The sequence below is a fragment of the Protopterus annectens genome, chromosome 10.part0, assembly GCF_019279795.1.
Source record: "Protopterus annectens isolate FY-2018-M chromosome 10.part0, PAN1.0, whole genome shotgun sequence".
Classification (NCBI taxonomy): domain Eukaryota; kingdom Metazoa; phylum Chordata; order Ceratodontiformes; family Protopteridae; genus Protopterus; species Protopterus annectens.
The window spans coordinates 1,580,125,298-1,580,151,816 of NC_056744.1; the positions used below are offsets into that span (position 1 = coordinate 1,580,125,298).

Here is a 26,519-nt window from a genome sequence, read left to right on the forward strand (position 1 = left end):
AACTTGTAAGATTTTATGTACATGTATGTTGGTATATAAGCAGAGACAGAAGACCAAGTCCTTTTTACCACAGGGGATCTGCCACTACCAATTATGAATTCTGGAAAGGGAAAATGAAATGCAGAAAATGTGTAAATCCAAATGTAATGATTTACTGTTAGTGACTTCTCATTGAAGATCTAGTAATGTGATAAGTATCTTACATAGAACTCTGCTGCCTGTGCACCTTTGTTGCTCTGTACTGTTGTTTTGCATCCTTAACCTTCAGTTTTTACTCACCAATATTCCAAATCCGAAAAAGAAGAAAAAATCCCAAGATGGCTTGAGAGAGCACCTAACTGGTTGTGCTCGAAGTGAGGGGTACTATTCCATCAGCAGAAAAGAGAAAGATAAATACCTAAAAGTGTATCCTGTCGCAGCTCAACAGCTGGATGCCTGCACTACTGACTCACAAGCTCAGGTTTGTGATCTTTATTTTAGCATTTTGGATTTTTACCTGCTCCATCATTTGTGAAGGGAAAGTGGTCATAGTTTGATTCTGATTTTATTAGCTTTCACTGAGCTTTGATAAGCCCTTAAGCATACTTTTAGCAGGTGTTTGGGACTGCTTGTCAGGCCTGTACTAATGGTGATATAGAGGATGTTCTATTTTCCATTTTTTCCCGCTTTAGAAAGTGCTTGACTAGAAGTGGATTAAGTGTTTTCAGGTTTGTTCTTCTGTTTTATTTTAATGTATGGCTCTTCTGTCCTTTTTTGTGTCAGGTAAGCAAACTGCATTCACAGATGAGCACATTCTCATTGTGATAAAGTGCAACATTGTACTGAGCTTGGAAGAATTGTTTGGTTAAGATGCTTTAAAGAGGGAGGCAAAGACAGTTTTTCAGTCTGTTTTCAAGACTAATTAGTATAGTAGTGTGAAAGCTTAAGGAATTTTTCATTTCTTTCTGCAAATGCTTAATACAACAGAAGTTAATGAATCTTTCACTTCTACAAATTATTTTCTGCAGGATGACAGGGTTCTTTGATGCCTGCTTCAGTTAAACATGGGTGTTTCCCTTCTACTTCCATAGCTTTGATGTAATGGCAACCCAGGACTACAGATGTCAGGATCCCCTTCTCTCTCAAAAATTGGTTGGGGGACAGGGAAGTAGTAATCTGTTTCCTCTTGCATGTGGCAGAGATGTGTGAGATATCGGATACCCCTCCCCCAAAAAAATCAAGTACATGTTCCTTTCTCTGCTTCCATGGCATCTAATAGCGTGTCCATCCCTGACAGTTTTTTTTCTGCTGTTCTTCCAGTTCACATTTTGATCTGTATGTGCATTGTGAAGCATTTCCTTGCATTTGATGCCCAAATAGTTGATCTTAGAGTATTTGATTGGCTTTCATGTAATATGTCTGGTCCCACCCCTCTCCCACTGAATTAGATAAGGAACATAATATGGAAGCACTTCCACCTGACATAGGAACGATAAGCTTCTGGCTTGTCCTTCCATAATGAGAATGACAGTTGTTGAAACTGTCCTGCACAGAACTTGCTTGGACAGCCCCTTCCACAACCCTTGGCTTTAGTCAGATCATTATCAAATGGCAGAAGTAATGGATGGATGACAAGTCACAAACTCCTGAGGGTATGTCACATCTTGTGTCCTTCCATATCATTGTTGCAACATTCTTTATTAAAGGGATTCCCCGCCAAGGGAAGCCCAGTGTCTGGCCAGTACACCAAAGCCTTAGGTTTTTGTAGATGTTGTGCATCACATGTATGCTCCCTGCTCAAGGTGTAAGGCATAAAGGTAATGTATGGATGTACATATCACAGAACGTCTTTTCCCACCAGTCCGAACACCATCATTGAAGGTTGGTCTGAACGCTTCTGTGCTGGTTACCCAGATGTGTTCCATATTAGTGCCCCTTTGGAATTTCTTCCTTTCTTCCTTTTTCAGTATTGTGGGCTTACATGTCATCCAGAAAAGGAAAATGTCAGTATGGGAGGTAGATTCCAATAAGGATTGTCACGAGCAGTGTCTCTTTTGTTTGGGTCCTTCTCACAACCATACGCAGTGTTCTGTCTGCCAAGTGTTTGTCCCTAAGACTCTACATAGTTGTCTCTCCTCTTTGCCCATTTACTTGGGGAACCGACGTCTTAAATTGTTGACGCAGGGTGCGATGGCTGAATCCTCCTGTCCCGAAGGTCAGCCACCTGCCATGAAAAAGGCCAGAAAAGTTAGGTCTGATACGGCTACTGTCATGCCTCCCCTGGATGCGTCTGTAAAGCCTGGTGAAGGCCCAGAGGATCTCCCGGTTGTTGCATTGGATTCCTCTACTGCATCCGTATCACTGGCTGTAATGGATCTGACTTCTCACATGTCCTCAGAGGATCTGCAGACATCCGTTCCAGATACTGAGGTGCAACCTTAGCTGATCATTTCAGAGGGTCTGAGGGCAATTCTGTAGATACTTGTTTGGGAGCAGATTCCTACTACATTAATTGAATGTAGTCAAGGTTCTGAACACATTTCCCCTGCTCTAAAGATCCCCAGCGTGAATGGCAGAAATTTATCCAGGGGTTATTTAATGCATTGGTGGCATTGAAGCCTCCCCAAGGAGTTCCTGTACCTGACTAATGAGGCTCAGAGACCTGGATTCGTCTGATGAGGACTTGGATTTTGGGGAAGAGTCTTTGGCATATTCCTCTCAGATCTTTCTCCCTTGGATTATGTTTCTAAACAGGAAGACTCTCGTAGCCCAGACTCTCCTTTTGAAGAACTCTGTTGGGGATACTATTTCTCATATGATGGAGTACTGTAAATGTGACTGTTCTGTTGTTTCTGACATTCAGAAGAGGTATTACAAGCTCCTCCAGATGGAGTCCCCTAAGCCCTCTGTTGTACCTCCTGTTATGGCTGCCCTTTTAGATACCTTTTTTGCTGATTCTGTGGCCCCAAACTGTCAACCTCCAGCCCCCAAGAAACCTGACAAGTTTTACTACGTCTGATGACTGTAAGCTTGTCTATAAATGTCCTTTTGCTGACCACTCTGTAGTGTCCGTCTCTTCTGACAAACCCTCTGTTTGACCTTCTACTAAACTGCTTTTTTCAGACAAGCACAGTAGGCTCGTGGAGAAGCTGGGCAAGAAAGTATATACTACTGCCACCTTGGCTTTTCGGGTTATTAATTACCAGACCCATATGTCCAGGTATATTTTAACCCTTTTTTCTCAGGCTTCCCAGGCAATGTCCTACCTTCCTTATTCTGAAGGGAAGACCTAAGCCCTTTCTCTACTGGGCTCCACTTCTCAAGTAGCCCACCACTCTATTAAGTGTAGTTATGATGCAGCTGATGCCACTTCTAGAGCTGCTCATTTTGGTTCTGTTTTGAGACATTACTCTTGGCTTCATCTCCAGCCTTTGCCTGATGACATTAAGGCCAAAGTGTTGGATTCTCCTGTTGATAATAAGACCTTATTGGGTTCTGCAGCTGCTGAGCTTTTTAAGTCTGTGCCGGATAAGGGGAAGGCCTTAAAGGAATTGAAGCATATTTTTGTTTCTCTATTCCTGTGTTTCAGAGGAATTATTCCTCTAAATCAGTTTTTGTCTGCAGAGTCTCACCCTCCTCCCAAAAAGGTTCTTCCTGATATGTTTGCTGAGACTCTTATTTCTCAAAAACCTCCTTTTCAAGATGACCGGGTTGTGACTGTCATATTCCCCCATTCCTGAGTCTGGTTCTTTAATCTCTACTTCTTTCCCTGTCCCTTCCTGATTGGTTAAGGATCACTCAGGACTCTCTGGTTCTGTCCATCACACATCAGGGATGCTTTATGGTATGTAAATACCTTCCTCCTTTTCTGGGCATCCCTCAGCCTACTCAGAAACTTCCTTTCTTCCTACAACTACTTCAGGGCATTCTGTCTCAAGGCATCATTCAGAATGTGCCCCTTTCCCAGGAGAGGAAGGGATTTTATTCCAGAATGTTTCTGCTTTCCAGGAATGAGGCACCTGGAGACCCATTCTGCACTTCTGTCAGCTCAACACTTTTCTGAAGATCCCTTTCTTTCAGATGTTATCCCTTCAGATCCTGACTCTTTTTCTTCAACAGGTTTTTCTGGTCTCCCTGGATCTCAAGGATGCTCATCTTCACATCCCTATTCATTCCCTTTTCAGGAACGTTTGCATTTCTCTTGTTTCTTCCTTGCATTGTTCTCTGTTTTGCCCTTTGGCCTTTCTACTGCCTCAAGGATTTTCGCCAAATGCTTCGCTCCTGTGATTGCCTTTTGCAGAATGAGAGTGGTTCATATTTTTCCTTATCTGGCTTCCTGTCCCGAGACATTGCTTCAGCACCTCCACTATAGTGTTTGCCTCTTGCAAAGCCTGAGGTTTACTGCAGACTTCCAGAAATCAGTCCTGGTTCCTTCTCAGGATCACATGCATCTCAGTTGCAGGCTGCAGACCATCCTTATGCTGACTTCCCTGCCTTCATCTAGGGCTCTTTCACTAATTGCCTTACAGCCAGGGAGTTTGAGTGCTCTAGGATTCATGGCTTCCACCATTCCTATGCTACCTCTAGCCAGGCTCCATATGCAAAAGCTACAGTGGTTCCTAAAGTCAGTATGGCTCCAGCACTGTCATCCTCTAGATTTATTAGTCACTGTTCCTCCATGCCTCAAGCTCTAGCTTCAATGGTGGATTCATCAGCTGTCTTTCAACCCGGGACTTCCTTTTCACCCCCCCCCCCCCCAGTCCCCTCTCAGGAACTTTTTTTTGGATACCCCAAACAGAGAATGGGAAGACTCTCTTGGTCCATGGTCTCTGGCCCCCTCATCAGAGGTCAGACCACGTCAGTGTCAAGGAGGTGAGAGATCTCCATTTCACCCTTCAGGCCTTTCAATTTCTTTTACTTCCAGGGCTTCTCAAAATCTTTACAGACTATACCACAGTGATGTGGTATGTCAACAAGAACGGGGAGGGAGGAGCACGATCCTACCTTCTTTGCAGGCTAGAGCTTCAAGGTTGTGATCTAACTGATCCATATCAAGTGACTCTTCAGGCTGTATACAGCCCTTCAGAGCAAAACATAGTGGCAGGCTGTCTGAGCAAGTCCATAACACAGGCTCACGAATGGATGCTTCATAAAAATGTGTCTTTGGACATTGTCCATCAGTGGGGCACTCTTCGGGTAGAGCTTTTTGCCTCCCCTCTGAACAGACAACTTCCTCTTTTTTTGCACTAGAGTCTCAAGTCCTCTGTCCTGGAAGGAGATGTTTCTCTGCGCCGTCCCTTCCCTTCCTCTTATTTGGAGGGTCCTCCTCAAGATAGAGCAAGCCTCCCCCAAAATCTTGTTGGTGACTCCCTTTTAACCCAGACAACATTGATTTCCTATTCTTCTGCACCTAGCTAAGAGCAATCGCCAAAAGTTACCTCGCTGGATGTACCTAGTCACACAATACAAAGGGTCTTTCATCCATCCTCACTTGTCCACTCTTCAACTGACATTGTGGATGATAGAATTTTGATCCCTTTTTGGCACATTTTTTTTCTGAGGACATGCTTAAGGTCCTGCGGGAGGCCAGGAAATCCACTACCAGGAAATCCTATATGTCCAGATGGAAGAGATTTTCAGTTTGGTGCTTGCTCGTAACTAGGATCCACTTTCTGTGGTTCTCTGTTTTGTGTGAATTGCTCCATGCTGGTTTGGCATATTCATTTAAAGCTCACCTTTCAGCTATTTCTTTTTGTCTGCCAGTAGCTCCTCCTCTGGCCTGTAGATTTGAGTTCAAGCAATTTCTTAAAGGCGGCCTTCATATCAGACTTGTCAGGAAGCCTATTCAACCTTCATGGGACCTTAATTTTGTTCTTGAAAAATTCACTCAAGCTCCTTTTGAGCCGACAGTTTCAGCTTCCTTACAGCATTGTACATGGAAGATGTTTTTTCTTTTGGACCTTACTTCAGCTAAGTGTATCTGATCTGCAGGCTGTTATGGCTGTTTCTTCTTTTTTAGTTTTTCATATAGACAAGGTATCTCCTCCTGCTAATCCTTCTTTTATGCCCAAGGTGGTTAATGAATTTTCTCTTGATCAGTCTATTAATCTGCCCTCCTTTTTTCATTCTCTGCAGTCTGCTAGTGAGAATGTTCTTCACACCTTGGATTTGTGTAGACAGTTTAGATATTATTTGGATAAGACTAAGGCCATTTTTAAGTCTGAGCAACTTTTTGAGTCTGTTAATCTCAACTCTCTAGGTTTGACTTTCCTAAGCAAACCTTTTCTTTGTGGCTGTCTAAGGCCATTTCTTTGTTTATCTCTTTCATGGGAAAAGCCTTTATACCTCTGTAAAGGCTCATTCTGCCAGGGCTGTGGCTTCCTCTGGTCCTTTTTTCAAAGGATTGGATACCAGTTCCATCTCTGAGGCTGCTACTTGGACCTCTGCCCATACCTTTACTAAAAATTGCAAATTAGATGTTTCCAGAGCAAGAGTTGTCTTTGCCAGAGCTATTTTGCATAATCTTCTTTAAGGCTCTTTTGTGCTTTCCTCCTCCCAAGTTTCCTCTTGAGCTTTTGTACTCTCCCTTTAGTAAAGAATACCACAACAGTTACATGGAATGACATACTACAGTTGTGCAAAGGCTTACCATAACAGTAGATGTTCTTCGTGTTTCACTGCTGCAGTCCTAACCATTGGGGGTTATCCATTCTGAGGTAGCCCTCAGTCAGTCCAAATACCAGAGTCAAGGTTTTGTGCGTTGGCTGCTGTCACTTGCTGGGTGACGTCAGATCGTCCGAGCTATAAAGGAGAGCAGCCGATGCCATTACCTCAGTCTTTCTTGCCGTGGAGCCCGTAGCAGAAGCAATTCGCAACAGTGCCGGTTGGCTGTTTCCAGATTTCGAACTTCAGCTGAAAACATATAAAGCTAAGTACCCATTGGGGATCCTTCCTTTTTCTTACACTAACCGATGTCCGATGCTTATGCCCAGATCACGACGTACCCCTCTGTCAGTTCTGTGCCCTCTTTAACACTAGAACTATTCATCTTAGAACTCTGTTTGTAGCCAGTTATTTTCATCTTCCATCTCTGATTACCGATATGACATCCATCAGTCAGCAAACCGCAGATGATCTGAAAAAACGTAAAGATAAGGATAGAGACAGATGGCGTAAGGCCAAGCCTTCAGGCGACACCACCGCTAAATGGGTCGTCAGATGTTCATCGTGTTACACTGCTGCAGTCATTACACTTGGGTTATCCTGCCGTCAGGCGGTTCCCCAGTCGGCCTGAGTTCCAAAGTGTTGGTCCGGCGTCTGTTGCTGTTGCCTCCTCCCTGACGTCAGTGCGACAGGGGTATACAAGATGCAGCTGACGCCATTTTCTTCAGTCCTTCTTGCCGCGTGGTGCCCGAAGCAAAAGCAGTTCCGAATCCAGAACCGAAGTCTTCTACAAAGCTAAGTACCCCGTTGGGGAAACATTTTCTTGCCTCAGACCGATGTCAGTAAAAGTTAATAACTGTATTTCTTGTGGGAAGCAAATACCTCCTAAGGATTTCCATTCCTATTGTATCCCATGCCTAGACTCAGACCACGACGTCACTGGTTGTCATTTTTGTGCTAGGTTTAACAAGCACACTATTAAATGTCGGTTTGATTTTGCCCGACATTATTTTGGTAGAAAATTCACTTATACCATGCCGTCGGAACTTCGACTACTGGAATACACAAAAAGCGCAAAGACAAGGATAAGCATCTGAGGCCTAAAACTGACAACGAAGCCTCTTCTAGGCCAGTCACCGGTTCTCCAGTTTTCAGCGAGGCGCCTTCACAGCCCCTGATGACCGCTTCTGTAGAACCAGAGGCCGCCTCTGACTCACACGTGACGCACAAGTTATTCAGCCTGCCGAGACTAACCTTTCAGAGGGATCCGGAGTAGCTGAACAACCCACAGCTTCAGAGGGTGTCTTCAGACCTACTCAGTTAAGTATTAAACCCTCAGCTAAGTCTAAGCCTCCTTTTAAATCAAAGAAACAAATACAGCATTCTCCAGGACAGGCCTCCATGCCTAAGAAACAAATGCTAAAAATGGCCGAAGACCTAATCACTCTGATCAGGGGGTCCCATCCCCCTCCTGATAAAAAGCCTAGACAGGATGGCAGACTATGACTCATCCGACCAAGTGTCCATCTCTTCTGATTCATCCTCAGATCTAGGATACTCTTTACCCCCTTATGAGGATTCTGATGCTGAGGAATCTATTCCATCAGCCTCACTGCCTGAGGACTACTCCTTTGGGGAAACCCTACATACCATGAGGGAGCATTTCCACTGGGAAGGCCAGGATTACTCAGAATCCAAGAAAAGACTCAGAGACTTCCTTTTATTACCTCAACACAGACCCCTTGCTATTCCACCAGTGTTAGATATTGTGGATGATGTGTGTACTGAATCCAGCTTAAATCCTGATTCCTTACCTCCAGCGCCTGTTAAACCTGATAGATACTACAGAGTCCCTGATTCACATAAATTTCTGTATAAAAGCCTCTAGCTGACCCTGAAACTATTTCTCAGGGACCCAAGGGAGTTAAGGCCTCATCAGCCAAGAATCCAGTTCCCTCTGACAGAGATTCCAGAGCATTAGACAGATGGGGAAAGAAAGTATATACGTCTGCAACTTTAGCAATGAGAGCCTTAAATTGCCAGTTTCACATGCTAAAATATCAGCAATTTTTACTGTCTCAATTAAAACAGAAAATGCTTCCAGAATCAGATCCTCTTAATTTTAAAGAAATGCAGGATTTATTGCATGCAGCTGAACAAGTGGGAAAGCATACTTTGCAATGTGGTTTTGATTCTCTAGAGGCCTCCTGCAGAGCAGCAGTTACAGGCTCTGTCATTAGATGACATGCTTGGTTAAAAGAACATACGTTACCAGATCATATTAAAGCAAAATTATTGGATGCACCTTTGCAGCAGGATGTGTTATTTGGAGTTAAGGCAGAAGAGGTATTAAAGAAAATGGAGGATAAGGCAAAGTCTATGCAAACGGTGAAGGATTTCTTACAGGTTCAGCCTCCTAGATTTAGCAGAAACTGGCCAGCTAAGAATTGGTTCTTTCCAATTACAGACCTCAAAGGGGAAGATATAGACGTCCAAGAGGTAGAGGTCAAACACAAGGTCCTTATAGGCCTCGACAGTGGGTTGCATCAGGCCAGAAAGAAGGGGAAGACAGGCCCCAACCATATAAAAAGCAGCTCCAATGACTTCCCACTACAGCTGCCAAACAAATCCCTCTTGGCAGCCCCCTTGGGAGGAAAACTGGCACTCTTCTACCACAATTGGCAAATGATCACCAAAGACAAATGGGTTCTCAACATTGTATTTCAAGGTTACAGGTTCCACTTTCACACTCTGCGAAGGTTAAAAGGAATGCCAAATCTGCCACCAAATCAATGGGCAGAGGCTCAAAATCAAATTACAGTACTCATGGATATGAGAGTTTTTCAAAAGGTACCATCACAGGAGCAAGGACAAGGATTTTACTCAAGACTCTTTTTGGTACCCAGAAAGGACAAAGCTTGGAGGCCCATTCTGGATCTTTCATCTCTAAACACTTACCTGGATGTTCCGAAATTCAAAATGTTGACATTACAGCAGCTTCTTCCCATGCTGGGCAAGAGAGCTTGGCTTGTGACTTTGGACCTCAAGGAGGCATGCCTGCATGTCCCTATCGGACAAAACTGCAGAAAATACCTCAGACTCATAGCTGGTTCAATGCACTACCAATTTTCTGCACTGCCCTTTGGCTTATCTACTGCACCCAGGGTCTTCACAAAGTGCCTGGCACCAGTAATTGCATTTTGCAGACAGAAAGGTATTAAAATTTATCCGTACCTGGATGACTGCCTGATTCAAGCAGCGAGCAGGGACATTCTTCTAAATCATCTGGAGTTTGTAAAAAAAAGTTACTAAGTTGCCTGGGGTACACAGTAAACGAAAAGAAATCAAAACTAGTGCCCTCACAAGAGATTATATTCGTGGGTGCCAGCTTGACCACAACAGCCCAAATGGCTTATCTCATGCCAGACAAGCAAGGACAACTGACTCAATACTTTCAAATGATGGCAACAAAGACTCCCCTCCCTGCAAGAAAAATTCTGCAGACCTTGGGTTACATGGCATCTTCCATACTACTAATTCCATATGCCAAACTGCATATGAGGAAACTACAATGGTACCTAAAGAATGTATGGTCTCAACACTGTCAAAGTTTGGAAACAGTTATACCACTAATCCCTTGCCTTCAACAGGAGTTTCAATGGTGGGCTCAAGCTTGTCGCCTCAGCAAGGGACAGCCTTTCACACAACCCACAGCCAGGCAAACACTACGCCTGGGGAGCCCACATGGCAGGCAAATGTATTCAGGGCACGTGGCCTGCAGAACAAAGGCATCTTCACGTCAATCAAAAAGAGGTGCTAGCTGTACAAAATGCGCTTATAGCTTTCAAGGACCTGCTGCATTCAGGACAACTACTACTAAAGACAGACAACACCACAGTTATGTGGTACATAAGCAAGGGGTCACTCACTCCTACCCCCTATGCAGACAAGCTATGACCTTGTGGAACACAGCTGTAAACCTTCAAGTTCATCTGCAAGCACAATTCCTGCCAGGAGAGAAAAACACACTGGCAGACGACTTAAGCAGAAACATCATGTATCCCCACAAATGGGAGTTGAATCCACAAATATTCAGAATGATAACACAGAAATGGTGGAGCCCGGACATAGATCTGTTTGCATCCCCAATAAACTGCCAGCTACAAAAATTCTGCACAAGGAGTTACCATCCACAAGCATGGAAAGTGGATGCCCTCTCATTCAGCTGGGAGAACCTACAAGTAAACGCTTTCCCACCACTACCTCTCCTTCCAAAGGTACTCATAAAAGCCAGGCAGGAAGAGCCAAAGATGATCCTGATTGCACCAGACTGGCCACGCCAGCACTGGTACCCAATCTTAAGGAGCTTAGCAAAAGAGCCACCCTGGATTTTGCCTCAAATCCCACATCTGCTGACTCAGCACACCAATCAAATACTACACAGCCAGCTAAAGATCTTAAACCTAGCTGCATGGAAGATTCCTTAGTCAAGCAAGCAATGCCTCTCTCCAAAGCTGTTATGGATGTCATTCTGGAGGCCAGAAGACCTAGTACCAGGAAAGCCCATTCAGATAAATGGAAGAGATTTTGTGCCTGGAACCAAGCTCACAGCCTTGTGACCCTCTTGTCCTAAACATTCCTCAGATACTACAATACTTAACTGAGATGCTGGACAAAGGACTCTCCTTCTCATCCATCAAGATCCACGCCTCTGCCATCTCTGCTCATTACAACACGGATCCACCAATTTTCTCTAATCCTCTGTTAAAACAGTACCTCAGAGGGGCAAAAAACATAAGACCGCCCCGTAGAGCACCTACTCCAACTTGGGACCTCAACTTTGTTTTGGAGAAGCTAACTTTACCTCCTTTTGAGCCAGCCAACACAGCAGAATTAAAATATTTCTCTTGGAAAACTGCTCTGCTCCTGGCAATAACATCAGCACGAAGAGTTTCAGAATTACAGGCACTAATGGCAGTGGAACCTTTCCTCATTTTCCACCAGGACAGGGTGTCTTTAAGAACTAACCCTACTTTTATGCCAAAGGTGGTATCCAGTGTGGCTCTAAACCAAACTATTCACCTGCCAACTTTTTATCCTAAACCAGAGAATAAAGGGGAGAGACTACTGCACTCTTTGGACATTCACAGGCAGTTACGCTTTTACTTGGACAAAACCAAAGCTTTCAGAAAATCTGAGCAATTATTGGTAGCATATGTTGCAGGAGCACAGGGAAAAGCCATTTCAAAACAGACTATTTTAAAATGGATAGGACATTGTATACGTTTCTGCTACACATACCATGGAAAACCTGTACCTAGCAGCATTAGATCTCCGACAGGGCAACAGCCACTTCAACTGCCTACCTCAGGGGAGTACCTACCAAGGATATTTTGGAAACAGCAACTTGGAGTTCTGTACATACCTTCACCAAGCATTACCATCTTCCTCTATACTCTAAATCCAGAGCTGGCTTCACCACTGCAGTGCTGCAGGGCCTTATAGCCACCCCTAATGCCTTATAGAACCAGCCACCCTTCCTCAGCTTTGGGATTCTATCCAAGTGTAATGACTGCAGCAGTGTAACACGATGAACATAGTACAGTTTTGTACCTACCATAAATGTAGATGTTCGAGTGTATAAACTGCTGCAGTCCAGGTTGCCCTCCCTCTTTCCCCTCTTACTGGCTGGTACGTACCTATGTCTTCTACCCTTTACTACCTATGGGGAGTATTTGCTGGTAGCTGTAAGTTGTTTTTTGCTTTTCTTATGTATGTTTTATTAGCAATTGGAATTGCCTACCTATTTAGAGGCACCTGACATCTGGGGCAAGAAAAACTGAAGAAAATGGCGTCGGCTGCATCTTATATACCCCTGTCGCACTGACGCCGGGGAGGAGGCGACAGCAACCAACGCCGGACCAAGACTTTGGAACTCAGGCCGACTGGAGAACCGCCTGACGGCAGGATAACCCAAGTGTAATGACTGCAGCAGTGTATACACTCGAACATCTACATTTATGGTAGGTACAAAACTGTACTTTCTTCAGAATTCAGTGAATCGCTTTCGCAGCACCTGATGCCCGATTCAGTTACTTCGCACGCCTCTACTGAGACCCTTTCGGAGTCTTGTATGCCGCAGATGTCTGCATCATCTAACTGGCCTTCGGCTGTCTCTGCCTCGGTTGGGTCCAGAACTGCTAAGCAAGCACCGGCTTCCGATGATACCACTCTCACTTCAGATTTCACTTCAAGGCCTTTGCCCTCTCTTCTGACTAACACACTGACAGCACCGAGGGATACTCTTCAGGCCAGACTTAGAGATACTTCAAAGAAAACAGCAAAAAGTCTCCATTACACTACTACTCCCCCTCCTCAAACTAGAATGCTTAAAATAGTGAAGGATCTCATCACTTTCATCCGGGGTAATCAAGCCACTCCAGCCAAAAGGAGAAGGGAACCATGTTCTTCGTGTTTCACTGTTGCAGTCATTACATTTGGGGGTAATCTGCTGGCAGGTTGCCCTCAGTCGGCTTGAATAGCAAAGTCTTGGGTCCTGCTTCGGTTGCTGTCTCCTCTTTCATGACGTCAGGGGTATAAAACATGCAGCTGACGCCATTTTAATCCGTCTTTTTTGCCGCGTGGTGCCTGAAGCAGAAGCAGTTCACAAGTGACGGTCGGCCGACTCCTGAAATTTTTGTTTTCGAGTTTCAGAACCAAAGTCTTCAAACTAGAGCTAAGTACCCCGTTGAGGAAACTTTTTCTTGCTCCTTACCGATGTCAGTAAAAGTTAATAATTGCATTACTTGTGGGAAACAAATACCTCATAAGGATTTTCATTTGCACTGTATTCCTTGCCTAGGCCCTGATCACAACGTGCCTTGCTATCGATTTTGTGCTAATTTAACCAACGCACTATTAAGCATTGGTATATTTTTGCTTCTAAATATTTTGGTTCAAGATTTAACTACCCTGAAATGTCATTGGTTAGCAATCCGACTACCGGAGTTCACAAAAAACGCAAGGAAAAAGACAGAATCAGACCGTTGAGGTCCAAAACAGACGAAGCTTCTCCTAAGCCAGTCGCTGGTTCGCCGGTACTCAGTGAGGTGCTTTCGCAGCCCCTGATACGTGCTACTTTTGAGTCGCAAGCTTCTACCGAGACCCATTCGGAGTCCGGTATGCTGTGAGATTCGCAAAGTATTGAAGCTGCAGATGTCTCTCCCTTGGATGGGTCCGGAGCCGCTGAGCAGGCACCAGCTTCTGAGGGTGTTTTCAGGCTTCAACATTTTTATATTAAACAGACGCCATCAACAAAAACAAGGTCAAAAACAACTTCCATGTCTAACAAAACCGACGCATGAGCCATGTGCTCAGGCCCCTATGCCTAAAATCAAATGATCAAAATGGCTGAGGACTTAATTACCTTGATCAGGGGTTCCCAACCTCCCCCTGCTAAGAGGCCTAGGCAAGGCACTGATTATGAATCTTCAGATCAGGTTTCCATTTCTTCTGATTCCTCTTCTGATCAGGAATTTTCTATTCCACCTTATGAGGATTCTGATGCAGAGGAATCCATCCCATCTGCATCTCCTCCTGAGGATTACTCTTTTGCAGGGACTTTGCATACTTTAAGGGAACATTTTCACTGGGAGAGTCAGGACTTCTCTGAATCAAAAAAGAGGCTTAGGGATTTCCTCCTTCTTCCTCAGCATAGGCCTTTGGCAATACCTCTTGTATTAGACATTGTTGATGATGTGTTCTCGGAATCAAGCATGGCTCCTGATTCCCTGCCTCCGGCTCCTAGTAAGCCAGACAGATATTACAGGGTTCCTGACTCCCACAAATTTCTTTTAAAAAATCCTGCTGCTGATCCTGAGACTGTTTCTCAGGGTCCCAAGGGTGTTAAGGCTTCTACAGCCAAAAATCCTACCCCTTCTGATAGATTCCAGGGCACTGGATAGATGGGGTAAGAAGGTTTATACGTCTGCAACCTTTGCAATCAGGGCTTTAAACTGCCAGATGTTATGTGATCCTATCTCGCCTACATTCTGAATGATGGGTTCGGAGCCGATCCCTCGGCTCCGACTCGGCACGCTTATGCCAAAGAGCGAAGTCTCTTACTGGCTGAGCTTACCATATCCCAGGATGCACCACTACCAGTCCCCCAGATCTCGTTTGCCGCTAACAAGTGAAGACGTGGTCTCGAGCTGGCTGAGTTAAGTAGTGATTATTTCACTAGTTTTTCTGTCAGGATTTTCTTCATTCTCTACAAAAAGCTGTTTTAACAGCTATTCTTGTGTTTTGAGTGTGTTTGACAAAATTCACTTGGTGAATTCTTGTGTTGTGAGTGTGGACTAGGAGTACCTCTTGTCTGGAAAGGCCTTTCCCGGTCTTTTTATTTGTAGGTGACTTCGGTTCTGTTTCACTTATATTTCTCTTCCTTAAAAAGAGGAACTACTGAGAGAAATTATTACATTTACAGAGTTTGTGCTGTGTTTAACTAACTCAGAGTATTGCGAGTGTAAACTGTAAGCCTATTATAGGTCTGTCACCAGTGTTCTTTACAGTTACTTTCTGAAAATTTCTATATTGTCTCAGAATCCTAGGCCTTCGGGCTTCAAGAAATGTGTAAAATGTAGCTTCAAAATGTCCATCACGGACGATCACTCGCTATGTGTGTATTGCTTAGGGGCAAAGCATTTACAGGAATCATGTAGTGTATGTCACGCTTTTTCCTCAAGGGTCCTCCAGGAGAGGAAAAATAAATTAATTCTTAAGGGATTAGTTAAACCTTCTTTCGAAGAAGCTTTGGCATCCTCTCCTTCTCCAGCCAAAAAGAAAAGGGCGCTGCTCACCAGTCCGTCGGATCCGATCGCTAAGAAACAAAGGCAGGCCTCTCCTTCGGCTCCAAGGACTTCGAGCCGAGGTCGAACGTCTGCCTCGATGCCACCAGTATCGACTCCTCTGGCTTCGAGCCGATAGCTGGGGCATCGAGAGGCGGGTCATCTTCGCCTGCTCCACTGCTCGGAGCCGACAAAGGTTGCCCGCCAGACACTTCCTCCTCGGCCGAAGTCCACCTCGGCACCGATGGAATCTGGTGTGTATTCCTCGGCGCCGATACTCATTGAGTCGCCTCGAGCCGGTCCCCTAGCCCTTTGGGGCCGTTGGAGAGGCCGTCTCGACCCGCTCTGTTTCCTCTCGGTCTTCGAGGATGTCAGATTCTGATATAGACAGGGTGCTCCAAAGACTGTTCCAGTCCCCAGTCTTCCAAAATTTGTTTCGTTCCGACCCAGTTGGCTTCGAGCCGATGACCTTGGCCCACCCATTGCCATTCCTCCTCCGACTGCTTCGCCCGCCGGAGCAGGTGCTGTTGGAGCCGATGGAGATCTCAGGGTCGGCTCACCCTTACTCCAACCCGGCCTTCGGGTCCGAGTTTGGTACGCTGGACGTCTTCGGCTGGACCCGGGTGATGTTTCGGGACCTATGCTTTCGGTTCCGAGCCTCCCCTCGGTGCTTGCTGCGGGTCTTCCGTCGACTATCACGGCTCAGGGGACCGGACACTCCCAGGATTCTGGGGTCCGGCTTTCAGAGCCATGAGGAGTGCCTTGGCCAAGTCCTCTTCGCCATCTCCCGCTTTACCGGCACCTTCCCTAGGAGTGGAGACTGGGTCTTTGGCAGTTCCCCTGTCCGTAGTCAGTGGAGCCCGGGCCTGAGGTTACCCCAGTGGGGTTCCTCCTCCTGAGGGTTCTTCTGAGCTGTCTTGGAGGAACCCCAAGGAAGAGATCGTGCAAGAGGAAGCACGTGGACTCCCCAGTCTGTTACTTCAGACACTGATCTGGATGATGCAGAGGGGTCCCAAGTCGTCCTCGGATGATGTCTCCTTTGCAGACATCTTAGAGATCCTCAAACAACGAGGCTGGATATCCAAACCCCCTCTACTGACGAGTCAGTGCTCCTCAAGGCCTTTGGGGCTCAGCCCTCCTCCTCCTGGGTGTCTCCGCCTCCTTGACGAGCTTCTGGATTTAGTTTGTCAAGGGCGTGGGAACATCCAGATACCGTGGAACCAGTCCCTTCTCGTCCAAATAAATTTTTGTCTGCTCCCCGAGAAGGAGTTCCTCACTAAAGGCGTGGCTGTAGATGCCATGGTGGTGGCATCTGCTACACAACAGGACGTGGCAGAGGCTTCAACGTCCGTCCATCCTCCTAATAAGGAGTCTAGGAGTATGGACAGGTACGGAAGCGCACCCTGACTTCAGCGGCCTTTACTTTAAGGTCTCTGAATTATTTGGCACATTTTACCAGGCTTCAGAGGGATCTGGTCAAGGAGTTGTCAGATTCCTCTCGGTAACCTACCTGAGCAGCTAGCCCAGTCAGTTAGCTCTCAGTTGGCTATCCTTACGCCAATTTCTAACTCGTCCATGAGGCTCATTTCCTATGCGGCCGAAGGGGGTAGAGCGGCAGGCACAGGCGTGGCTCACGGAGACAAGCCTGGCTCCGTTGTGTCAGTTTGGAGGCCTTCAAGTCTTCCTTCACGACGCCTCCTTTGATGGGTCCTCCTTGTTTGGACCCAAGGTTAAAGACACCCTTACCCGCTGTGAGCAAGAGGGAAAAACTTTATCTGCCGTAGGTGCCGTTATTCCACTCCCTTCGGCCTTACCCCAAGGCTAAAGGAGGGAAAATGTGGTTCATAAATCCGTAAGTTTTTCTCCCAACAGCAGGAAGAATCCCTTCCAGAGGCAGAGGACGGGAAATTTTTCAGGGAGACGCCGTCCCAGAGGCGGCAGAGGGCCCCGCAATTCTGGAGACCGCGAGTCCTTTGTGGCTCTTCAGCCTCCCACACGCCATGAGGGATTGCCCGGCTGTGCTGCTCGAGCCAGTCGGGTGTCGCTTTGCCAAGCACCTAAAAGCCTGGGAGTCAATCACTCAGGACAGATGGGTGCTTCGGATCATTGCCGGAGGTTACACCATCCCATTCACATACTCGCCCCCACCGTCCAAAAGAATCCCGGACCCACCACCCAGTCAAAGGGAAATGGCAGCCGCAGAAGCTTTAAAGCTGCTAGAAAAGGAGTCATCCAACCGTCCCCACAGACCAGATCGGATCAGGAAATTACTCCAGGTTCTTTTAGTGCCAAAAAGACAGGGGACCTGAGACCAATATTGGATCTCAGCAGACTGAACCAATCCGTCACGAAATCCAAATTCCGAATGGTCACGTTACAATCCATTCTCCCATTGTTGGAGAAGGATGTTTGGATGTGCTCCATAGACCCCAAGGACGCCTATTATCACATACCGATACATCAGGCGTCCAGGAGGTATCTGCGCTTCAGCCTGGGAGTCAGTCATTACCAATTTTGCTCTGCCCTTTGGTCTCACCACAGCCCCAGGGTGTTCACCAAGTGTTTGGCAGTAGTGACGGCTCACCTGAGAAGTCTTGGATTCCAAGTGTTTCCCTATCTGGACGACTGGCTCCTGACTGCCACCACCAGGCATCTACTAATGGACAACCTCAAAGCCACCATCTCCTGGGTGTTACCCTGGGGATTACATTCAATTGGTCAAAGTCTGTCTTGCTGCCCTCTCAACGCATAAAGTTCATAGGAGCAGAGATAGACTCAAGATTGATGCTGCCTTTCTTCCTGCCGAAAGGATCCAAACTTTACAGGGCCAAGTTCAAGCTCTGATCTCGAGATCCAAAGCCCCAGCCAGGATGGTTCTACAAGTTCTAGGCTCAATGTCTGCCACGGTTCTTTTAGTCCCTCTGGCAAGATTGCACATGAGGATTCTTCAGTGGCTATTGTCAACAATGGTCCTTTCAGGATCTTCCCTCAATCATCACATCATGATTACGGATATATGCAAAGGGACCTTCGCTGGTGGCTTCAGACATCCAATTTGGATCAAGGAACCCCTTTGTTCTTCCCTCTCCAGTAGTTACCCTGACGACAGATGCCTCCCAGATAGGGTGGGGGGGGCATTGTCTGGGCAGGCTAGTTCAGGGCTCCTGGCTTCCAGACTAAGCTCTTCTCCACATCAATGTGTTGGAGATGAGGGCTGTACTTCTATCCCTACAAGCCTTACACAAGTTTCTTCCTCAGGGCATCATCGCCATCCACACAGACAACATGTCGGTGGTTTGGTATCTGAACAAACAAGGAGGGACCAGATCTTACCCCCTTTGCAGAGAGGCCATGAGAGTGTGGGAATGGGCTGTAGCTACCAACCGCTTCTTGGTAGCGACCCACATCCCGGGAAAGTCAAATGTATTGGCAGACAAATTGAGCAGGACAATTCTCTCTCCTCACGAGTGGTCTCTAAACCACACCGTAGCAGCTCAGGTTTTCAGGAGATGGGGGACGCCGTGCTGCGACCTATTTGCAACTCCATTAAACACCAAGTGCCAAAGGTTCTTCTCCTTGATCCCACATCAGGGAGTACCAGCCATGGATGCTCTAGCACAACCTTGGCCAACAGGGCTACTTTATGCCTTTCCTCCCATTCCGCTTCTTCCCAGAGTTATTCAAAAAGCCTCTCAACTGGGGTCTTCAATGATTCTGATTGCCCCGTACTGGCCTCGTCAGGTGTGGTTTCCCTACCTGAAGAAGCATGCAGTGGACGATCCGTGGACTTTAGACCTGATTCGGACTTGCTAATCCATCAGTCGGACTTCACATCAGTCCCTTCAATCTTTGAAATTGACAGCTTGGCTCCTCCACTTCCGACTTTAGTTAGAAGGCACACTCTAGACCCGGAAGTGGTTCACATTTCATTCTCCGCCCACAAACCCACCACTAACAAATTGTACCTTAGTAAGTGGAAGAGGTTTGCTATCTGGGCTCAACTCAAGGGCTTAGACCCTATCACTGCTCCTGTCCCAGAGGTCTTGAAATTTTTAACATCCTTGTTTAATCAGGGATCTTCCGTCTCAACTATTAAAGTCCAACTAGCGGCTATTTCTAAATTCCACGAATCCATGGATCCTCCTTTGATGAGCAGCAGACTATGCAAAACTTTCATTAAAGGTGCGAACCTATTAAGACCACCAATTTTTCATCCTGCACCTCCGTGATCTTGATTTGGTGCTTCACATTAACATCTCCCCTTCGAACCGGCTGCTACATGCGAGTTAAAATATCTGTCTTGGAAAACTGCCTTCTTAGTTGCAATTACTTCGCAAGAAGAGTTTCAGAGCTTCAAGCCCTGTCTATTAAGCCACCGTGACTTGATTTTCCACAAGGATAGAGTATCACTTAGGCCTAATCCATCCTTTGTCCCAAAGGTCTGTTCTAGTTTCTGCCTACAACAATCTCTAGAGCTACCGGTTTTCTTCCCAAAATTCTCCAATGAAGCAGAATACACTCTTCATAAATTGGATGTTCACAGGCAGTTACGCTTCTATTTAGACAGGACTCAGCAACTTCGTAAGTCAGACCAGTTGTTTGTGTCCTTCTCAGATAATAAACTGGGCCAAACCATCACAAAAGCTACTATCTCAAAATGGATCAGAGATTGCATAACTCAGACTTATTCTTCTTCCAATAAGCAACTTACAACATCTATCAAGGCTCATTCTACCAGAGCTATGGCTACTTCTATAGCTTTTCATTCCAAGCTCGCTATATCGGAAATCTGTGCTGCGGCTACTTGGTCCAATCCGCACACTTTCATTTCCCACTACAAATTGGATGTGGCATCTAGAGGACGAGCTTCATTTGGTTCCACGGTACTCAGGAGTGTTTTCCAGTGAGCCACCCAGGATTCAGGTGCTAGGGACGCTGTCCCATCATTGAGAATGTAGGCGAGATAGGATCACATAACATCTTTTAGTTATGTACTCACCATAACTTCAGATGTTTGGGATCCATCTCGCCTACATTCCTAATACCCACCCTCCTTCCCCCCTGCCTTGGAGATCAGAAGAGATTGAACGGTTTTGAGTTCTACTGTTTTATCTTGTTTCATCTGACGATGTTATATAAGCAGGGTATGCATGTGTGCATGTATGCGGACAAACTAGATCTGGGGGACTGGTAGTGGTGCATCCTGGGATATGGTAAGCTCAGCCAGTAAGAGACTTCGCTCTTTGGCATAAGCGTGCCGAGTCGGAGCCGAGGGATCGGCTCCGAACCCATCATTCAGAATGTAGGCGAGATGGATCCCAAACATCTGAAGTTATGGTGAGTACATAACTAAAAGTTTCATATGCTTAAATATCAACAGCATATTGTGGGCTTACTGAAACAGAAAATTATGTTGATTTCTGATTGTGTGGAAAATAGTTACAGAATTTATTGCATGCAGCAGAACAGGTTGGAAAGCATACTTTGCAATGTGGTTTTGATTCCTTGGAGGCCTCTTGCAGTGCCGCAGTTACTGGATCTGTGATTAGAAGGCATGCCTGGCTCAAGGAGCAAAATCTGCCTGATCATGTTAAAGCTAAATTGTTGGATGCCCCTTTGCAGCATGATACTCTGTTTGGTAATAAGGAAGAAGAGGTTTTAAAGAAAATGGAAGACAAAGCTAAATCTCTGCAAACTGTAAAAGATTTCTTGCAAGTGCAGCCACCCAGGTTCAGTAGGCACTGGCCTACTAAGAATTGGTCCTTTCCTGTGTCCAACAAAGCCACACAGGGCAAACCCCATGTGCTCAAAAGGCTCCAGATATCAATCACAGGGATCTTACAGGTCAAAGCAATGGGGTGCCTCCACCTCCAAATCTGGAGGAAACAAAGCACAACCTTACAGTAAGCAGTCTCAATGACTTTCCTCTACCATCTCCAAGCACTTATCTTTTGGTAGCCCCGTTGGGGGGGAAACTAGCACTTCATGCTCAAAATTGGCAGTTAATCACCCAGGACAAGTGGGTATTAAACATAGTATCCCAGGAGTACAGATTTCATTTCCATACTTTGCTAATTCCAAACGGATGGCCAGATCTGCCACAAAACCAGTGGGCAGAGGCCTAGAAACAAGTTATGTCCCTCATGGATATGGGGGCTATTCAGCCGGTGCCAGAAAAGGAAAAAGGACAAGGATTTTATTCAAGACTTTTCCTGGTACCCAGAAAAGACAAATCATGGCGTCCAATACTGGACTTATCGATTCTGAACACATTCCTGGACATTACAAAATTCAAATTGCTGACTTTACAACAGCTACTGCCTATGCTAGGCAAGAATGCCTGGTTAGTAACTCTAGACTTAAGAGGCATACCTGCATGTCCCAATAAGGGAATCTTGCAGAAGATACCTCCGCTTCAAAGCAGGTTTTTTGCATTACCAATTCTCTGCACTGCCCTTTGGCTTATCTACTGCGCCCCTGGTCTTTACAAAGTGCCTGGCACCAGTAATTGCATTCTGCAGACAAAGAAACATTCAAATTTATCCTTATCTGGACACTTCTTCAACATCTGGCTTTTGTAAAAAGGCTTCTAGCATGCCTAGAGTACACCATAAATGAAAAGAAATCACAATCGGTACCCATTCAAATAATTACATTCCTGGGTGCAAGCTTGAATGCAACTGCCCAGATGGCTTACCTCACGCCAGACAAACAAATGCAATTGACAACGTGCTTCAAACAAATGGCAACAAAAACTCAGTTATCTGCAAGACAAATTCTGCAGGCTTTGGGGTTCATGGCATCCTGCATTCTACTAATTCCATATGCGAGACTGCATATGAAGAAACTTCAGTGGTACCTAAAAAGTTGATGGAGTCAACATTGTCGCAGCCTGGAAACAATAATTCCTCTCATTCCCTGCCTACAACAGAGTTTCTTTGGTGGGCAGAGACATGTCACCAAAACAAGGGACTGTTATTCACTCTACCCCCTGCCACCCAAACCCGAACTACAGACGCCTCAGACTATGCTTGGGGGGACCAACTGGCAGGGAGATGCATTCAGGGCAAATGGAGCCCAAACCAAATGCATCTAGATATCAACCAGAAAGAAATGGTAGCTGTTCAGAATGCTCCGACAGCCTTCAAGGACTTACTTCATCCAGGACAACTACTGATAAAGACGGTCAACACCACAGTTATGTGGTACATAAACAAGCAGGTGGGTACCCATTCCTACCCCTTTTGCAGACTAGCCTTGTAGAACACAGCCATGACTTACCAAATACGCATTCAAGCTCAATTCCTGCCAGGAAAGCAAAATACTCTGGCAGATGACCTAAGCAGAAATCTTATGGACCCGCACAAATGTAAACTGGATCCACAAATCTTCAGCATGTTAACATAGAAATGGGGAAGCCCAGACATAGATCTATTTGCCTCTCCCCAAAACTATCAGTTGGACAAATTCTGCACAAGAACTCATCACAAAAAAGCATGGAAAGTGGATGCTCTGTCCTTCAGCTGGAAAAACCTATCAGTCTATGCCTTTCCCCCTCTGCCTCTGCTGTCCAAGGTCTTACTAAAAGTCAGACAGGAAAACACAAAAATGATTCTAATTGCTCCAGACTGGCCTCTCCAACACTAGTACCCGTTTCTAAGGAATATGTCATACCTTCCTCCATGGTACTTGCCTCAAACACCTCATCTATTGTCTCAGCAGAACTATCAAATTCTGCACACTCTGCTCCAAACTCTGAATCTTGCAGCATGGCTAATCAACTAATTATTCAAACCACATCTCTCAGTAAACCTGTGATGGATGTCATTTTGGAAGCCAGAAGGCCTAGTACTAGAAAATCTTATGCTGATAAATGGAAGAGATTCTGTGCTTGGAACCAAGCACAAGGAATAGACACAGCAAAGCCCAATATTCCTCAGAGTTTACAATACTTAACTGAGATGCTTGTTAAGGGCCTATCTTTTTCTTCAATAAAAATCCATGCCTCTGCCATCTTGGCTCATTACAACACAGAGCCCTCCCATCTTTTCTCATCCACTGCTAAAACAGCATCTCAGAGGGGCCAAAAATTTAAGGCCTCCCAGGAGATCGCCAACTCCTGCATGCGACCTCACTTTTGTGCTGGAAAAACTCACCCTGCCTCCTTTTGAGCAGCAGCTATGGCGGATATAACATTTCTGTCTTGGAAGACAGCTTTTCTTTTGGCAGTCTCTTCAGCTAGAAGGGTTTCAGAACTACAGGCTCTCATGGCAGTGGAGCCTTTCATTATTTTTTACCCGGACAGGGTGGCCCTCAGGACCAATCCTTCTTTTATGCCTAAGGTGGTATCCAGTGTGGCTCTTAACCAGACCATTCACCTGCCAACTTTTTTCCCAAATCCGCAGAACAAGGGGGAGTGGATTCTGCATTCATTGGATGTACACGGACGACTAAGATTCTACTTAAACAGGACAAAATCTCTAAGAAAGTCTGAACAACTACTGGTAGCATTTGCTGCAGGATCAGAGGGGAAGGTTATATCAAAGCCAGACTATTTCTAAATGGATAAGTCATTGCATTTGTTTCTGCTACTTGCACCATGGTAAACCTGTGCCCAAGGGGATCAGATCCCATTCCACCAGGGCTGCCTCTACTTCAGCAGCTTTTCTCAGAGAGGTCCCTACCAGAGACATTCTAGAAGCCGCTACTTGGAGCTCAGTTCATACGTTCACAAAGCATTATCATTTACCTCTCTTCTCTAAATCCAGGGCAGACTTTGCCACTGCAGTCCTGTAGGGCTTTATAGCTGCTCCTAATGCTGTTTAGTTCCATCCTCCCATCCATAGCTTTGGGATTCTACCCAAATGTCATGACTGCAACAGTGAAACACGAAGAACATAGTACAGTTGTGTACACTTACATAAATGTAGATGTTTGAGTGTATTCACTGTTGCAGTCCGGGTTACCCACCCGCCAGCCCCTTTTCTTTCCTTCACTATACTCAAATGCCTTTGTGGTGTATTTGCTTTTAGTTGAAGGTAAATTTTATGATGTCCTTCATGGATGCATCTGCAGTCATAACAACTGGGTTGTCCTGTCGTCAGGCAGCCCTTCAGTCGGCCGGATTCCAAAGTCCGGGTCCGGCTTCGGCTGATGTCGCACTTCACCCGACGTCATCTCTGTTGGTTCGGTATAAAGGCATCAGCCGACGCCATTTTCCTCAGTCTTTCTTGCCGTGGCGCCCAAGCAGAAGCTGTTCGCAAGTGCCGGTCGGTCGGATCCAGAGATTACTTCTACGAATACTACCAAGACTTCTAAAGCTAAGTACCCGTTGGGGACTCTTTCTTGCCTCAGCCGATGTCAGAAAAAGTTAATAATTGTTTAACCTGTGGGAAACAAATACCTCATAAAGATTTCCACTCTTATTGTCTGCCTTGTTTAGGCCCAGCCCACGACGTAGCAGCCTGTTCGCCTGTGCTTCTTTCAACCGACGAACGCTTAGGCGCCGGTCGGAGTTTGCAGAACAGTTTTTCGGTTCTGATTTTGCGTACATTATGCCGCCGGATCCTCCGACTTCCCAATCTGCCAAAACGCAAAGATAAAGACCGACACTCGCGTCCGCGGTTTCGCCGAAACCATGGTAAAGCAAATCATGAGTGTCTCGGTTTCGCCGAAACCGAGAAAACTGATCAAAGTACAGCTGAATCTATCTCTACAACTGAGGCCCCTGCTACCACTCTTGAATCGGCCTCAGAAATTTTATCCACTACGGTGGTTGCCACTGACTTATCAGACACCATTCCCTTGGATGTCTCTACCCCAGCACGTGGTGCTGCTAGGCCTCCAGCAGCCATGTCCATTAAGGCCTTCGCCAGGGCTAAAGCAGCCAAGACTACTAAAACAGTGCCTGTTAAACCCCCCACAACCAGGCCCTCTTCCAGTTCTCAAATGCTTACTTTGGCAGAAGATTTAATTTCTTTAATTAGAGGATCTCAATCTCAACCAGACAGGGCCTCTCAGCCCCCAGAGAAGAGACCTAGGGCAGAGCCCCCTGAGCCAGTGTCTGATGATTCTGCTGATGAATCAGACATAACTGACCAGCCAGAGGCTCCTTTCTCCAATTTTGAAGATTCTGATGCTGAAGAATCCATTCCAGCTGCTTCCCCACCAGAAGAATTCTCCTTTGGGGAAACCTTACATGCCATGCGAGAGCAGTTCCAATGGCAGCAACAGGATTTTTCAGACTCCAGAAAAAGACTTAGGACCTTTCTGCACCTTCCAGAGCACAGGCCCTTAGCTATACCTCCTGTTCTCTCTGTGGTGGATGATGCTTTCAATGATGTCTGCTCCGCTCCAGATTCTTTACCCCCAGCCCCTGCCAAACCAGACAGATTTTACAGGGTGCCAGATACTCATCACCACCTTTACAAGGCCCCACTTGCAGACCCCGAAACTATATCCCAGGGTCCCAAGGCAGTAGCCACGACCATAGCTAAAAACCCTATTCCTTCTGAAAGGGAAGCAAGGTCATTAGACAGATGGGGTAAAAAGGTCTACACTTCAGCTACTCTCTCAGCTAGAGCTTTAAACTGTCAGTTTCACATGATACAATACCAAGAGTTTATGCTTGATAAGAAGTATGTATTAGAAATGGTAAATAACATACAACAGGTTAGTAACCATTCCTTAAAATGTGGCTATGATGCACTGGAGGCTTCATTTAGATCAGCCATGACTGGCACAGTGATAAGAAGGCATGCATGGCTAAAGGAGCAAGCTTTACCGGATCATGTTAAAGCTAAGTTGCTAGATGCTCCTATGGATAAGACAAGTTTGTTTGGTACACCTGCCCAGCAGGTTATGAAGAAAATGGAAGAAAAGGCAAAATCTGTTCAAACGGTTAAAGATTTCTTGCAGGTTCAACCCCCAAGGTTTAGCAGGAACTGGCCTGCCAAAATTGGTCCTTTCCTGACTCCACAAGATCTCAAAGGGGCAGGAATAGACGTTCCAGAGGCAGAAACCAATCCAGAG

At 45.9% G+C, this 26,519-nt stretch overlaps 1 protein-coding gene across 1 annotated transcript in view; it reads left to right on the forward strand.

Moving 5' to 3' along the window:
* SETD1A (SET domain containing 1A, histone lysine methyltransferase) overlaps window positions 1-26,519 on the forward strand; it is a 1,410,167-nt gene that overhangs the window by 1,064,232 nt on the left and 319,416 nt on the right. The window contains exon 11 of the mRNA XM_044086230.1: window positions 276-460. Coding sequence (XP_043942165.1) covers window positions 276-460 — 185 coding nt within the window. The remainder of the gene's footprint in view (window positions 1-275; window positions 461-26,519) is intronic.